General features: G+C 56.2%; 2 protein-coding genes across 8 annotated transcripts in view; one reads left to right on the forward strand and one right to left on the reverse strand.

The window, feature by feature from the left end:
- Window positions 1–14592, forward strand: part of DOCK6 (dedicator of cytokinesis 6) — a 39180-nt gene that overhangs the window by 2558 nt on the left and 22030 nt on the right. For 4 of the 5 annotated variants that reach the window (XM_039873143.1, XM_039873142.1, XM_039873144.1 and 1 more), the window contains exons 2-18: window positions 3086–3173; window positions 3916–4091; window positions 4346–4414; window positions 4651–4780; window positions 5583–5795; window positions 6867–6952; window positions 8129–8195; window positions 8296–8445; window positions 9327–9407; window positions 9519–9672; window positions 9829–9956; window positions 10058–10151; window positions 10532–10694; window positions 13796–13913; window positions 13984–14054; window positions 14224–14362; window positions 14450–14551. In XM_039873143.1, the coding sequence (XP_039729077.1) occupies window positions 3086–3173; window positions 3916–4091; window positions 4346–4414; window positions 4651–4780; window positions 5583–5795; window positions 6867–6952; window positions 8129–8195; window positions 8296–8445; window positions 9327–9407; window positions 9519–9672; window positions 9829–9956; window positions 10058–10151; window positions 10532–10694; window positions 13796–13913; window positions 13984–14054; window positions 14224–14362; window positions 14450–14551 (2029 nt within the window). The other variant, XM_039873146.1, reaches the window with a different exon arrangement.
- Window positions 10791–12455, reverse strand: ANGPTL8 (angiopoietin like 8). 3 transcript variants are annotated; one of them, XM_039873150.1, is made up of 4 exons: window positions 12150–12455; window positions 11806–11967; window positions 11173–11282; window positions 10791–10980 (listed from the first exon to the last, which is right to left on the reverse strand). In XM_039873150.1, the coding sequence occupies exons 1-4, from the start codon at window positions 12444–12446 to the stop codon at window positions 10812–10814; spliced, it is 738 nt and encodes a 245-aa protein (XP_039729084.1). In that variant the 5' UTR covers window positions 12447–12455; the 3' UTR covers window positions 10791–10811. The 3 variants fall into 3 exon arrangements, with proteins under 3 accessions (XP_039729084.1, XP_039729086.1, XP_039729085.1); XM_039873152.1 differs by having other exon boundaries at window positions 10844–11069; XM_039873151.1 differs by having other exon boundaries at window positions 10844–11086.

Here is a 14592-nt window from a genome sequence, read left to right on the forward strand (position 1 = left end):
TCTATCGGCATATCCTCAGCTTTCCTTGGTAATTACAGATGGTTTACCGGGGGGGTGGGGGTGGGGGCCGGGGGTGTTATACTGCCAGTATGTGACAGTTCCCATTGCTCCATGTCATCACTGGCACTCATATTATTTGTATTTAAATTTTTCTGCCAGCCCAAGGAGGGCGGGGTGGGGTGTGAAGAGGAATTTCTTTGTGGTTTTATTTAGATTCATTTTCTTCCCTCAGTTTTGGCACAAGCGGGAAGAACATAGCATCCGAGGCTTCTGTCATTCTTGTTCTGGTTTTATCATCCTCCTCCCCTGGATAGACCTCTTCTCATCTGTCCACCCCCAGAGTGAGGTCCACAGTCTCACATGAATTCCCAATGATGCTCCATCTTTCCCCTCTGAGCCTCTCTTTAGTGTCACATAGGGCTGTCAACTTTTCATTTTGGGAGGGTTTATCTCACCAATTGCTATAACCCATCTTTAGTTTTCCTCATTGCAATTGTGAGATCACTTCCTGGGAAAACCACTAAATTCAGCTCAACAGTTTGCCTGCCTTTTTGAAACATGCTCTATGGGGTCATCTGATGTGGAGGTAGAAAGAGAGGGGAGTTGGGAGTGATTCCCAGGGGTGGCCCCAAATACTGGAGATGGCAGGGCTGCCCTTAATGAGACAGAGTGATGGCAGGAGGGCAGGTGATGGTCGCGTCCCATGCAGGGTGCCTGCACGATCCCCACGTGGGCATGTGAAGGAGGCAGGTGTCTCATGGGGTGGACCTGAGGATTCCTCAGTGTTTAGATGGTGTTGAAGCCCCAAGGCCGGACAGGCCTCGTGTGCAAGGTGCACGTGGACAGGAACGAGACAGGTTCTAGAGCCCCTGTTCTTGGCCCTGCTCCCCGTCATGGGTGATGTGGAATGGCTAGCACTGAGGCACACAGACTTGGACCTCTGGCCGGCCAGGGTTCAATTCTGGTGCTGCTATGTTAGGCGCTGACCCTAGGTGGGTTACGACCCCTCTCTGAGCCTCCCTCACCTTTAGTGTCAAAAACAGGGCCAGAATTCCAGTTTCCCAAGATCTTTGAGGCAACATGGTGACAGTAAGCCTTAATCGAGCACATATCTACACCCAGACCAGCTCAATAAGATGTGGGTACTGTCCTCCGAGCTCAGAGGTCCACAGAGGGATGGTCACTCACCCACGCGCACCCAGCTCCAAATGCAGAACTCCGTGACTCAGTAACTGGCCCCCATGGCCATAGCATTGCGAACCTGTCCTTTTCCAACTCCAGAGGCTCTCTCCAAGCCCAATGACAAAATGAAGCAGGAGCTCCAGCCCTCCCTCTTCCCCTCTCCCTGGTCTGGGGCAGCAGCTGCAGAACAGCTGGGACCAGGGCGCAGACAGGTCCCCTGTTCCAGCCTCTTTCGTAAATCACCCCCCAAACCCCTGTACGCCCGGGCTTCTAGAGGAGGCAGCCCCGATTTTGGGAATTTGAAGACAAATTCCTAATTTTGAACACCCTTTGAATATCCTAAAAGCTCCTCCCTCACCCCACTCCCCAAGCCAATAGAAGCAAGACTCAGGGACAGCTGATGGAAAATAAATAGAATACAGGGACAGAAAAGGAATGAGACTGGGGTCCCAAACCAGAGGCCCCATGCTGAATCAGGATCATGGTCAAGTTTTGCTTGACCCACAGGTTTTCCGATGGGGCCGAGGTTCCCAGTTGGCCCCAGTATCCCCCACCACACTCATCCATCTCCCTGGTGGCCCATGGGTCATCAAGTCTGCAATCCTCGGCTTAGTGTTTTTTGGGAGCACGACTTTTTATTACGAAAATTTCCAAGCACACAGAAAAGTGGGAAGCAGAAGGGAGGCCAAACACCCAGGCAATTGCCTTCTCAATTTTAAGAGGGACTGAGGCCCAGAAAGGGTGTCCCAGCTGCCTAAAGCCACACAGCGAAAAGGTCTGAGGCTTCCTCCAACTTACAAAGAATTTAAGAAAGGTGGGCCAAGGGGGAGATCGGGAGAGATTCATTAATTCCATCAAAAATAAAAGCATTTATTGAGCACCGACTATATGTAGAATCCAGCAGTGGCACCTCTGTGGGGACCACACAGTCCTGGCTCCTGCTTTCACGGAGATCCCAGGGGCTGAGGGTCTCCATGCTCAGACCCCAGCCTCGAGACCTTTGCACTTGCTGTTCCTCTGCCTGGCACACTGTTCCCCGGATAACTTCGTGGTTCTCTGTCCTTCCCCTCCTTTCCAGCTCTTCTGAAGGAATTGGGGGCCTGGGGAATTCTGGCCCCCTCCCTGTGGCTCTTGCCCCTTCGCCTTTATCCTCCTTCACCTTGAAGGCCAGCACAGATGCAGGTGACCCAGGAAAGCTACAGCCCTGACCCTGGTTCCGAGGTGTGCTCTGAGAATCAAGCTGGCCTCTTACACATGGTCAGTCTCTCCTCAGGAGACTCCCTGAGAACGTGCGTGTATGGAGTGCCTGCTGAACGCCAGGCCGCTGCTCATGTCCCACAGCAGCCCTGTGAAGTCAGGGCAGCTGCAAATGGGTAAACTGAGGCTTAGAGGCAGAAGTGACTTGTCCAAGGCCCCCTAGCAATCATGAGATGGGGCACACATTCTGGATGAGTGCATGGTGGAATGTGTTTGGAGGACCCCAAGGTCAGGGTGGACAGAGGTCCCCCAGACAAAAAAGCAGAAACCAGAGGGTTGGCAGGCAGGACTCAGACCCCTGGTGGGACTGGGGGTGGGAGGTTGGATGAAGAGGGGTCTGTGACCTCTCAGGCTCTTCCCAGTGGCAATTCCCACCATATTTGCTTGGAGGGGGGTTGGAAGGGCTCCAGGCCCAGCCTGGGGCAGGAGTGGCGCAGGGCTATGTGTCTGCCACAGCCCTGGGGCCTGCAGGCTGAGATCTGTGGATACCAAAGCCTGAGTTCTCTTGGCCTGCGGCCTGCTTTTTCCTTTTCACAGCCTGGATTTTCCTCTCACACAAGGAATCTGTTGGCCCTGAAACCCAGGTTCTCAGGGCGCTGCTGCCTAAGTTTTCCTGTCGTCACTAGCCCCCTTCCTGTCCCCACAGGACAGTGGCTGCCGAGGTGCGGAAGCAGGTGTCGCGGGAGCGCAGTGGCTCTCCCCACTCCAGCAGGCGCTGCAGCGGCTCCCTGGGGGTAAGTGTTTGGGAGGCGCCCACACCCCAGACCCTGCCCTCTGGCGGAGGTGGGGTTCCCTTCTGCCTGGGCTCTGTCCCACCACCTCTCCCACCATCGCCCTGTCTTATGGGGAAGCCAAGGCGACTTCACCAGAAGGGACCCAGCCTTGGCAGGGGTGGGGTCCCTGGCCTGTCCCCAGCACTGTCCCCAGCACTGTCCCTATCTCAAGCCCTGAGCTGAGAGGCTACCCTCCTCCCAGCTGCTTCCGGGGGTGGGGGTGGGGGGAGGCAGCCCTGTGGGGTGGGTGGGTCAAGGGAGGTCTGGCCTGATGTCCCCTCACCTCCCTGCTGCCTGGACCACCCAGATGGGGGATGGGGAGGCAGGCTGGGGGATGGGAAGTACATCCGGCTATAGAGGGGAGTGGGTGGGGCCATCTGGCCACAGGGCCTTAGGAATTGTCTGTTTCTTTGCTGCAGTCAACAGGCCTTTCCTTCCACCATTAGTTCCCTGCCCTTCCAGGCCCAGGGTGTGATTTCCTGTCTGGAAATGGGTGGGATGGGCCTAGCTGGGAGCCTGGGGGGGGGAGGGGGGGGAAGAATTCAAGTCACTGCCTGCCGTGGAACCAACCTCTGCAGCTCCAGCACCCCCCATGGCTCCCACTGCCCTCTTATTAGAGTCAGAGGCCAGCCCAACCCCACACTCACCCTTTGCCCACTCCTAGTGCCCAGGGCAGGGGTCACAGACGCTTGTTCTAACCCAGGTCCCACTGACTGAAGTCATTGAGCCCCTGGACTTTGAGGACGTGCTACTGAGCCGGCCACCAGATGCTGAGCCTGGGCCCCTCCGAGACCTGGTCGAGTTTCCAGCTGATGACCTGGAGCTGCTGCTGCAGCCCCGGGAGTGCCGGACCACAGAGCCCGGGATCCCTGAGGATGAGTGGGTTCAGCCCCAGGCCCTCCCTGTGCATAACTCCACTCTGCCTCTACGCACCGCCCCTTCATCAGTACCCCCTTTCCCATCAAGCTCCCAACAGCCCCGAATTCAACCCCTGGCTCCTCTGTGTGACCTCGGACAAGTCACCCTCCCTCTCTGAACCCCTATCTCCCTATCTCTGAAATGAGCAGAAGGGGTCACTGGAAGGATTAGCACCAGGTCTCTGCTTCTGTCTACTCTGATTTTATTTTGTGCAGAAAGCTGGACGCCAAGGTGAGGGCCGCGGTGGAGATGTACACAGAGGACTGGATCATCGCCCATAGAAGGTGGGTCTGGCTGGGGGCAGTTCAGGATGGAGGGTCAAGAGGCCTGGTCTGAGCCCAGAAGGGCCCATGATCTGTGGCCAGTCCTCCTGCTTATCGGCCTACTGTTCCTGCATGGACAGCCGGCCTTCTCTGATGGAGCACAGGGTGGGTGGATGGCCTTGCAGGTGGGTCAGGGGCGTCGGAAAGCCTTGGGGAGCCTAGGTGCCTGCTACCCACCCAGCCCTGCCTCTTCCTAGGTACCAGCATCTTAGCGCAGCGTACAGTCCCATCACCACAGAGACCCAGCGAGAGCGGCAGAAGGGCCTCACCCGCCAGGTCTTTGAGCAGGACGCTTCTGGGGATGAGAAGTCTGGCCTGGAGGACTCGGTGAGGGAACCCCAAGAAGGGGTCGCCACAGGGGTATGTGTGTGGACTCTGGCCCCAGGTCTCAGTCACATGTGACGGGAAATGACCCAAATAGTCTCAACCCAAAAGGAAATGTATCAGCCCTATAACTGAAAAGTTAAGGGTAATAATTGTAAACATTTATTAAGAGCTTAGTGTATACTAAATGCTTTTTACTTGTCCTCATCTTTCATCCTGTTAGGCAGGCAACCACTGCATCTATTTTACAGGTAAAGAAGCTAAGGCACAGACAGGCGCTTAGCAGGCCTTCACTGGCATACTGGGTCTTGAGCCTAATTTTGTCAACTAACATTTATTGAGCAGCTACTTTATACCAGTAATAATCATACCAAGAATCATTGTCATTACTTCCATTGTTACTATTTATAGATGTAGTTGGAGAAACTGAGGCCCTTAGAGTGACAATTCCAGAGCAAAGTCCCAGGGAAGGCTCTCATTGGCCCAGGCCAGGTGTGTCCTTACCGTGGAGCCAATCCCTCGGGCCGGTAGATGTTGTGTTCCGATTGGCCAGATGAGGATCATGGGAAGCCCAAAACATGGCGATAGGAGTAGTCTTCCCAACAGTGATAAAGGAGGGAAGCATGACAAACAGAAGTTTCTCGAAAGAGGGTCAGCAAAGCGCCTAGGTGACGCTTGTAGTGGTGACTCCACTCCCTGGCCCTCAGCTTCCCCATCTCTAGAATGGGCACGAGGAGTGTCTCCCCCAAGTGGGATGAAGGCGCATCCAACTGGCACTCACTGCTTCCACGTTCTCCACTGTCAGGATGACCCCCGGCACTCCTCTGGCTCCCCCGAGGACACTCCACGAAGCAGCGGCGCCTCTGGCATCTTCGACCTGAGGAACTTAGCAGCCGACTCACTGTTGCCCTCCCTGCTGGAGCGCACGGCGCCCGACGACGTGGACCGGCGCAATGAGGTTCTGCGCCGGCAGCACCGTCCCCGCGCCCTGCTTGCCCTCTACCCGGCGCCGGATGAGGTGGGTGCCTCCGCAGGCCCTGAAGCCAATACCCATCCAACTGACGTATCTCTATATGTTATCCCAGCAACGTGTACTGAGTACCTACTGCATACTCTGTATTTTTATTCAATGGCTTTTATTGGACGCCTCAGTATATACCTCTATATTTTTTCAATCATTTCTTATTGTATATCTACTGTATAGTCCTCTCTTAAACAGAATTTAACCAACCAATATTTATTGAGTGCCTAATATATATGCCTATATTTATCTAACCAACATTTATTGGGCACCTAGTGTATATGCTATATTTTTATTCAATGGTTTTTATTGAACACCTGCTATGTACCCCTGTATTTATGCAACCAAATTTTATTGGGTACCTAGTGTATCCACCTGTGCTTTCATTCAACCATTTATCGAGTTCTTACTATACGCTCACGTATTTATTCAATCAGCACTTACTGGGTACCTAGTATATATCCCTGTATATGTCCAATCAGCATTAATCGAATGCTTTCTGCATGTGTCTACATTTATCCAACCCAGTTTTAGTAGATGCCTTCTGTATGCTTTGTTTATTCAGCTGACATGTTTGGATGCCTACCGTATGGCAGGCTCTGGGGAGAAAGCCATGAACAAGACAGACCTAGTCCCTGTCCCCCGAGTTCACAGTCTAGTGGAAGAGAGGCAGGCCCTCCTACCGGGAGATTACAACCTAGACGGAACAGTGCCATGAGGAGGTACTGGTAATTGTCTTTCACGTGGCCCTCAGTGTCCCAGCCACGTGGCCTATTGCATTAGGGCATTGTGAACACCTGGAGGAGGTGCCTACCCAGTCCTCAGGGTTCAGGGAAAGCTTCCTGGAGGAAGTGTCAGCTAAGCAGCGGCCTGAATGATGTGCAAGCATCAGTCAGATGAGGAGGGAAGAAGAAAGGCATTTCAGGAAGGAGGAACAGCATATGCAAAGGCTCAGAGGAAAGAGACTGCAAGAAGTTTAGTCAGGCTGGGGGTATAATTTGTCTCAGGCCATGCATTCCAAACCCTTCTTGGAGGATGTGTCCCAGCTGTCCCCCTGGCTCTTCTCAGGATGAGGCTGTGGAACGCTGCCTCCACCCGGAGCCACCTCGTGAACATTTTGGACAGAGGATCCTGGTCAAGTGTCTGTCACTTAAGTGAGTGTGCTGACCTGCCCTTCCCTTCACAGATGCAAAGGGATGACATGGGTTCTGGTGTGGCACACTCTTGGTTGCTCACTATGAGAACCATGCCATTTCCATGCAGCCCTGAGACCTGCGAGGCCTCCCATGGGATTTTGGGCAGGAAATAAGACTTCCTTTTTTGCTATTCAAAGTCACCAGTCTTTAAATGCCAACTGTGTGCCAGGCTCTGTTCTCAACTCTTCACCTGTATTAACTCTAATCATCACCACAACCTTGTAAGGTGGGCACAGTGGGGAAACTGAGGCACAGAGTGACAAAGTCATTGTGCCCAAGATCACGCAACTTGTGAGGCCAGGAGCTCAGCACTCACCCACTCTGTTGCTGGGACCCAGGCTGGAGGGGGTGCTGGTGACCCTGGAACTGGCTTCCAGCTGCCCGAGGCCACCTCCACAGCAGCTCCCAGAGAGCAGCCAGAAGTGCGTGGGAATGGAGCTGAACAGGATGTGGCCTTGGACCTGAGCCCGGCATTGCCCCTCCCCACCCTGAATTCCTGGCTGGATGAGGGCAGGAAAGGGAGGCCCAGTCTGGCCTAAGGCCTAGGTGGTCCGCCTGCCCCAAGCCCAAGGGTTTGGAACCAGCTCTGTGAGCTCATTCAGTCATTCAACGAACACTCACTGAGGGCCTACTGTGTACAAAACATGTAACCATGGGATGACTACACAGGGCTGTCTAGATGGGGACGTGCAGCACACACAAAGGCGGGGAGACATCTGGAGAGGGGGAAAATGAGGCCAAGAGGTGGGCGGGGCAAGGCTGGGCCATGCAGCAATTTTTGCTCAGGGCAGTGGGGAACCTCAAATTTTAAGATGCTTCCTTAGAAAGTACATGGTGAGTGAGACAGGGAGGTGGTTACGGTGGCCGTTCAGGCAAGTGAAGTCAGGACTGAGCCCAGGGTGGCAAAGGTGGAAGAGGACACCCCAGGGAGGGGAGACAGGGAGGCTTAGGAGTTGAGAATTTCAAGTTTAGGGGTGAATCGTTGTGCCAAAAGCTGCCTCCATGCCTGCTGAACAAGGGCCGTGGATGTGGGAGGCGGGGCTCTTTGTGAGTTATGGGGTGGGGGGGGCTGGGTAGGGCATCAGGAAAGAGTGTCAGGGGCAGCGTCTGCCAGATTACCCCATTCACCTGCAGGTTCGAGATCGAGATCGAGCCCATCTTTGGCATTTTGGCCCTGTATGATGTACGGGAGAAAAAGAAGGTAGGAGCCCCTTTCTTCCCCTTCCTCCCCGACATCCCTCCTCACTGCAGGACAGTGGGCTTCCTAGGGGTGGTGGCTCAGCTGCCTCTCGTGTTCCTAGATCTCAGAGAACTTCTACTTTGACCTGAACTCGGACTCCATGAAGGGGCTGCTGCGGGCCCATGGTACCCACCCAGCCATCTCTACCCTGGCCCGCTCTGCCATCTTCTCTGTGACCTACCCCTCACCTGACATCTTCCTGGTCATCAAGGTGCCTGCTGAGGCTGGGCAAGGGGTTGGTAATGGTGAATGCCACAGGCAGAGTCCCTGTTCTCATGGAAGAAGACAGACATGTCCCAAGAAGAATGATCAGGCCTGTCACGGGGGAAGCACAGGTAGTGGATGGAGCCTGGAGGAGGCTTCTGACCCAGCTCGAGTGGGGAAAGTGGACCCAGCCATGGAGAGGTGACACCATAGCCAAGACCCATGAGTGGGCAGCCTGTGGAGATATGGCATCCTGGCACATGTGGATAGTCATCTAAAATAGTTTTTTAAGTTGAGGTAGTTTTCAGTTTGTTAGGGTTAGGGGAGGATAGACCTAGTTGGCACATTTATTTGGGATTTTCTGTTTCTAGGAGAGAACTCAAATTTTCTTTACCAAAATGTTCATTTAGGTTATACTAATGACACGAATTGAGCAGCTACAGGCAGGCACTGACCACTGTCAGTCAGGTGTCACAGGGGTTGCCTTTAGTCCTCACAGCAGCCCTGGGAGGTGGGGTTGCCACAGCCCCCGTTTTATAGCTGGGCAAACAGGCATAGAACAGATAAGGGTCCCACAGCCCGAGTGGTCAGGATTGAAGTCCAGTTCTTGTGGCCCAGAGCTATGTTTGGAGTGACCTCTTTATATTAACAAAGAAAAATGTAGATGTAGGGAAAATATGGAGCCTTGGGTTTGGGGTGGATTCTAAAGGTGGGGAGGGGGCAGCTGGCCAGGCAAGTCAACTGAATCCCAAGGACAGTGGGAGCCATGGAAGGTGTGGGAGCAAGATGGATGGATGCCTGGGGGCTTGTGAGCGGTCCAAGAGGTTGGGAGTGAGGTGGGGAGGTTGGGGGCCTGACAAACACTCACTGGGCCTGCCTGCCCCTCAGCTGGAAAAGGTGCTACAGCAGGGGGACATCAGCGAGTGCTGTGAGCCTTACATGGTGATGAAGGAGGTGGACACAGCCAAGGTAATCGGGTGGAGGCTGGACCTGGTGGTGAGGGGGCCACCGGCAGGGCAGATCCTGGGTTCAACAGGCCTGAGGCACTGAGCCTGTGGGTGTCGGAGGGTCTCCCCACAGAACAAAGAAAAGCTGGAGAAGCTGCGCCTGGCAGCCGAGCAGTTCTGCACCCGCCTGGGCCGCTACCGCATGCCCTTCGCCTGGACCGCAGTGCACTTGGCCAACATCGTGAGCAGCGCGGGGCAGCCGGACCGTGACTCAGACTCAGAGGGCGGTGAGGAGGCGGGGCTTACAGGCCGAGGGCGGAGCTACCGGGGAGGGGAAGTGGCGCCCTCTGCTTGCTGGACTCGGTACCAGGCTGAGTCTCCAAGTCTCTGTCTGTCTCTCGTCTCTGTCCTCCGGCATCTATCACTGTCACTGCCTTTCCTAGAGCGCCGATCCGCCTGGACTGACCGCCGCCGTCGGGGGCCCCCGGACCGGACGAGTAGTGGGGACGATGCCTGTAGCTTCTCTGGCTTCCGCCCAGCCACATTAACTGTCACCAACTTCTTTAAGCAGGTGTTGTGGCCGCAGGGCAGGGGGCTGGGGAAAGGGTACCGAGAGACACACCTCAGTTTCCCCTTGTGGGTACCCAGCTCACGGGGGTGGGTCCCGTGTAGGAAGCAGAGCGGCTCAGCGATGAGGACCTCTTCAAGTTCCTGGCTGACATGCGGCGCCCCTCATCCCTGCTGCGGCGACTACGGCCTGTGACTGGTACGTGGCACACCCCGTAAACAAGAGGTGTCGCTCACACAGCCATTCTCAACAAACACACACTGATCATCTGCTGTGTCCAGCCCTGGGGACCCAGCAGTGACTGTGATAGACAAATCCCTGACTTCAGGGGCTAGACCTTCTGGTAAGGGCCAAGGTTAGAAACAGAATAAATAAGACAGATAGTGGGGCAAATGGGGGACATGGTAGGAGGGGAGGACATTGGTCCTGTGGGCAGAGCTGATCAAATATGGGGGCAAGAAATGAGTGGAGGGTGACTTCTGGCCTTAGCACCTGAGGGACAGTATTGGGGAGAGTAGAGCCCTGACTCTGAAGCCCAGGGGCTCCCAGGCAAGTGCAAACCAGTTACCCCTCCCTAGCCCAGCTGAAGATCGACATCTCCCCGGCCCCCGAGAACCCTCACTTCTGCCTGTCCCCGGAGCTGCTTCATGTCAAGCCCTACCCAGACCCCAGGGGCCGGCCCACTAAGGAGATCCTGGAGTTCCCTGCCCGTGAGGTCTACGCTCCCCACACCAGCTACAGGTAACAGCCTCCGGAGCCCAGCTGGGCACTTGAATAGGGGGTGTTCAGGCATCATGCAAAGCGAGGTCCCCTTCTCCCAGACACACACATGCCCAGGATGAGACACCACTGCTTAATTTAATGGGGTGTGTAGGCATGAAGAGGCACATGTCCTTCCTTCACCCCTCCTCGATGGGGCCATCTCTGCCTGCGTCCCCACCTGCTTCTGTCTCTGCTCCATGGCTGGAATCGGGGCCTGGTGGCCTGGCATACCCCAGCTGACAGGCAGCTCCTCCGTGTGCAGGGGCTGCATGGAGCGTGAAAGCACCCCTTGGTGCTTGGCTGGTCCTCAGTTCCTCCAGGCGGGCTCAGGCTGGGAGCGCCGCTCTGTGCAGTCTGGGAGGGAGACAAGGCTCAGCCAAGGCAGAAGGGCCCCAATCCAGCCACCCCACATACCCCAGTCCAGTTGCCCTGCATGCCCAGCCCCTACCAGGCTTACCTCTCCTGGATCTGTCGCAGCCGGTGCTGCTGTGCCACCATCTCCTGCCTCTGTCGCTGCAGGTGGCCTGTGAGGGCCCACACGACGTGGCTCTGCTTGTCAGCATGGGCCTGTGGGGTCAGGACAGAAACCTTAGCTGGGGGTCGCCTAACCTCCCATCACCTGACCATGCCCAACACCGCCCCCCTCATTGCAGGTCATTGCCACTCCCTGGCCTCAACTTCCCTATCTGTAAAATGGGGACGAAATGGGTCTCACTTCATGAGCTTATGAGCGTAATATGGAGTATAAAACAGTATTGGGTACTTACTAGACACTTGAGAAATGTTACCAGTTACTCTACTAGTATGCACTGAGTAGCTACCATGTGCCCAGCAGCCCCATGCTGGGTATTTTATCTACACTGCGTCCCTGGCTCTGCTCTGAGACATCAGTTGTTGCCTTTATTTGCAAATGGAGAGACTGAGGCACGAAAAGGGACATGAGTTTTTTCCAGGGTCACACAGGGTATTGGCCATGGTGCTGGGAGGCTGACCTGAGGGAGGGCAGGGGAATGTCTCCAGGACTTGCTCTAGAAGCAAGTTCTGGATGGGAATTGGGGTGCTGACTCCCCCAGGGCTGGGAGCCACCTACCTTTAAAACCTCAAATTTTTGGTGGGCGTGGCTCAGCCAGGCACTTCTCAGCTGGACTTCTAGCTGCTGCGTGCTGTCCTGAAGCTCCTGCTGTCCCTGGGCCACCTCCCCCAGCACCCGGGCCATGGCTTCTGTCTGCAGCTTTAGAGCGTCTCCATCCATCTGATCAGTAGTGAGGCGTTAGTGGGATGACCAACTTGTCTTTGTTCGCCTGACCTTAACACCTAAAGTGCTATATTCCAGGAACCCCCTCTTCCTGGGCAAACCCAAACAGTGGGTCACCCTAGACATAACTCCACCACAGACTCCTACCCACCCCACAACACCCCAACTGCAGTGCCCACCTGTATCTCCAACAAGCTTGCACGTAGCTCCTGGGCCGCATCCCGGCCCTGGCTGACTTCCTGCCCCAGAAGCCCCAGTGCGTGGCCATAGATGCCTAGGCTACTCCTGGCCTCCATCAGCTGTGCTTCCATGGTCCTGTACACACCATTGAGGGCCTGGCCCAGCTGCAGAGCCCCATGGAAGAGCAGGGTCAGCTCCTCATTCTCTGCTGGCTCTAGGCTGCCGACGGGGGCCACAGAGGCAAGCTGGACCCCCGTCAGCAGGGCACATAGCAGACACAGTGCAAGCATGGGCATGGCTGAGGGGCTGGGGGTGCAATCCCAGAGCCACTGCCTTTTATCCCCTAACACCCCCTTTACCCTGGTCAATCATTAGCCAGGTGGGTGCCCTGCGTTATGCAAGGGCCTAGAGGTGGTAAGACTGTTGCATCAGGCGAATTGTCCAGCTGGGTCATGCTGGGATCACGCTGGCTGGGGCTCAGGGCCAGGCGTGGGCCAGGGCCACTGGGAGAGGTCAGGCCCAGGCCTAGCTAGGGGACCCTGAGGCTCTAAGCTTTGGTTTCCCCACCAGCGGATAGCACAACAACAACAGTAATAATAGTGAGGCCTTTATGAGTGCCACTGGTTTGCTCAGAGTTGTTCCATTGCCATTATGGTAGCTGGTCTCATACCCTTCCCACAAGCCTGCAATGCCAGGGCCTTTGCTGGCCTGGTTGAGAGCTGGGGGAATGAGTGCAGGTGGCGAGACTCTCCTGAGGCCACACAGCCCAACTCTAGAACCCACACATGCCCCAGATCAATGCTAACTGCCATTTATCTCCCTGAATGACTGTGGGCAAGTGACTCGGTTTCCTTGCCTGTGAAATAGTGTGACATTAGTCCTGCCTTGAGAAGTAAATGAGCCGTTTCGTGTTGAGTGCTTAGAACAGAGCCTGGCTCACAGTAGGTGCCCCATTAGCGTTTGGTGCAATTATTGTCATTATTTTTATCATCTTTGGTATTGTTACGGAGGCTCAGCTGGAAGGCTCAATGACCTTGTTGTACAAATAGGGAAACTGAGGCCCAGAGGGAGGTTGGGGCTTGCACAGTTGCCTCTGGGAAGGGAGGCAGAACTCTGACCCCAACCCAGCTCCTACCTCTGACTCCAGCCTCAGCATCCCCACATGATAGACAGGCCGCATAACTAGTAGCCTCTCCTAGGGGAGGGGGCGGTCAGGCTCATGAACGCGTGAGAGGCAGGTCAGCCCGGTTGGGGCTCAGGCCTGACCACTGGCCACCTGGGCCACCTTCTTGTTACCTTGGCCCTGAGCACCCATTTGTCCCCTACCCTCTGCCTCATCATGCCTCATTAGTGCCCCCAAAGTCCCTCTGTGTTCCCACTCTCTGCCAGTTTCTTTATCTGTACTCTGAGGGTGCCCATCTGTCCCCCTCTCTGCCAGTCATATTTCTGGCCCATGCCCCTAATTGTCACTTAACCTGGCCCTCAATGCCCCAGCCGTGTGGCCACTGCCTTGTGTCCCAGGCCCAGCCTCTTCTGTCCGTCTGCCGCCCCTGCTCTCCCCTCCCCTGTCCCCACAGGAGCCTGCTCTACGTGCACCCGCACGGCCTCAGCTTCAGCAGCTGCTCTGCCACCCCTGTCCCCACAGGAACCTGCTCTACGTGCACCCGCACAGCCTCAACTTCAGCAGCCGCCAGGGCTCTGTGCGAAACCTCACCGTGCGAGTGCAGTACATGGCGGGCGAGGACCCCAGCCAGGCCTTGCCGGTCAGTGGCTGGGCCTGGGGGAGGTGGGTGGGGTGTCCCTAGTGGGCCCCTCATGCTCCCACTCCCCTAGGTCATCTTTGGTAAGTCCAGCTGCAGCGAATTCGCCCAGGATGCCTTCACGCCTGTGGTCTACCACAGCAAGTAGGTGGCATGGGGGCAGGAGCACTGATGGGCGGGGGACAGGTTCCAGGAGCGCTGGTAGGGGGACCCGACAGTGGGGCCTGCAGCACTGGGGGGGCCACACGGCTGAGGGGATGGGGCAGGCACGGGGATCCCAGCCCCCAACAGAACCCCAGTCTGGCCCTGCCAGATCCCCTGAGTTCTACGAGGAGTTCAAGCTGCGTCTTCCAGCCTGCATGACTGAGAACCACCACCTGCTCTTCACCTTCTACCACATCAGCTGCCAGCCGCGGCCTGGCACTGCCCTGGAGACTCCTGTGGGCTTTACTGTGAGCGCCCCTACCAGCCTGCCTGCCTCCTCCCCAGCCCGCCTGGGCCCTGCCTGGCCCCACCCCTGACTCCCAACCTCTCCCCAGTGGATCCCACTGCTGCAGCACGGCCGCCTGAGGACGGGCCCCTTCTGCCTGCCTGTGTCCGTGGACCAGCCCCCACCCAGCTACTCCGTGCTCACACCTGATGTATGCACCCTGGCCCCCCATGGTTCCCCAGACTCCTGTCT

The sequence above is a fragment of the Pteropus medius genome, unplaced genomic scaffold (assembly GCF_902729225.1).
Source record: "Pteropus medius unplaced genomic scaffold, Ma_sr-lr_union100, whole genome shotgun sequence".
In the NCBI taxonomy this organism is placed as follows: domain Eukaryota; kingdom Metazoa; phylum Chordata; class Mammalia; order Chiroptera; family Pteropodidae; genus Pteropus; species Pteropus medius.

What these genes read in the sequence shown, in the direction of transcription:
- ANGPTL8 (XM_039873150.1), bottom strand. Translation starts at nt 12,446, where the DNA reads ATGCCCATGCTTGCACTGTGTCTGCTATGTGCCCTGCTGACGGGGGTC. An exon ending in CAAGCTTGTTGGAGATACAG is followed by an intron (nt 11,968 to 12,149) that starts GTGGGCACTGCA and finishes ACTACTGATCAG; the next exon opens with ATGGATGGAGACGCTCTAAA. An exon ending in CTGCGACAGATCCAGGAGAG is followed by an intron (nt 10,981 to 11,172) that starts GTAAGCCTGGTA and finishes CGCTCCATGCAG; the next exon opens with CCCCTGCACACGGAGGAGCT.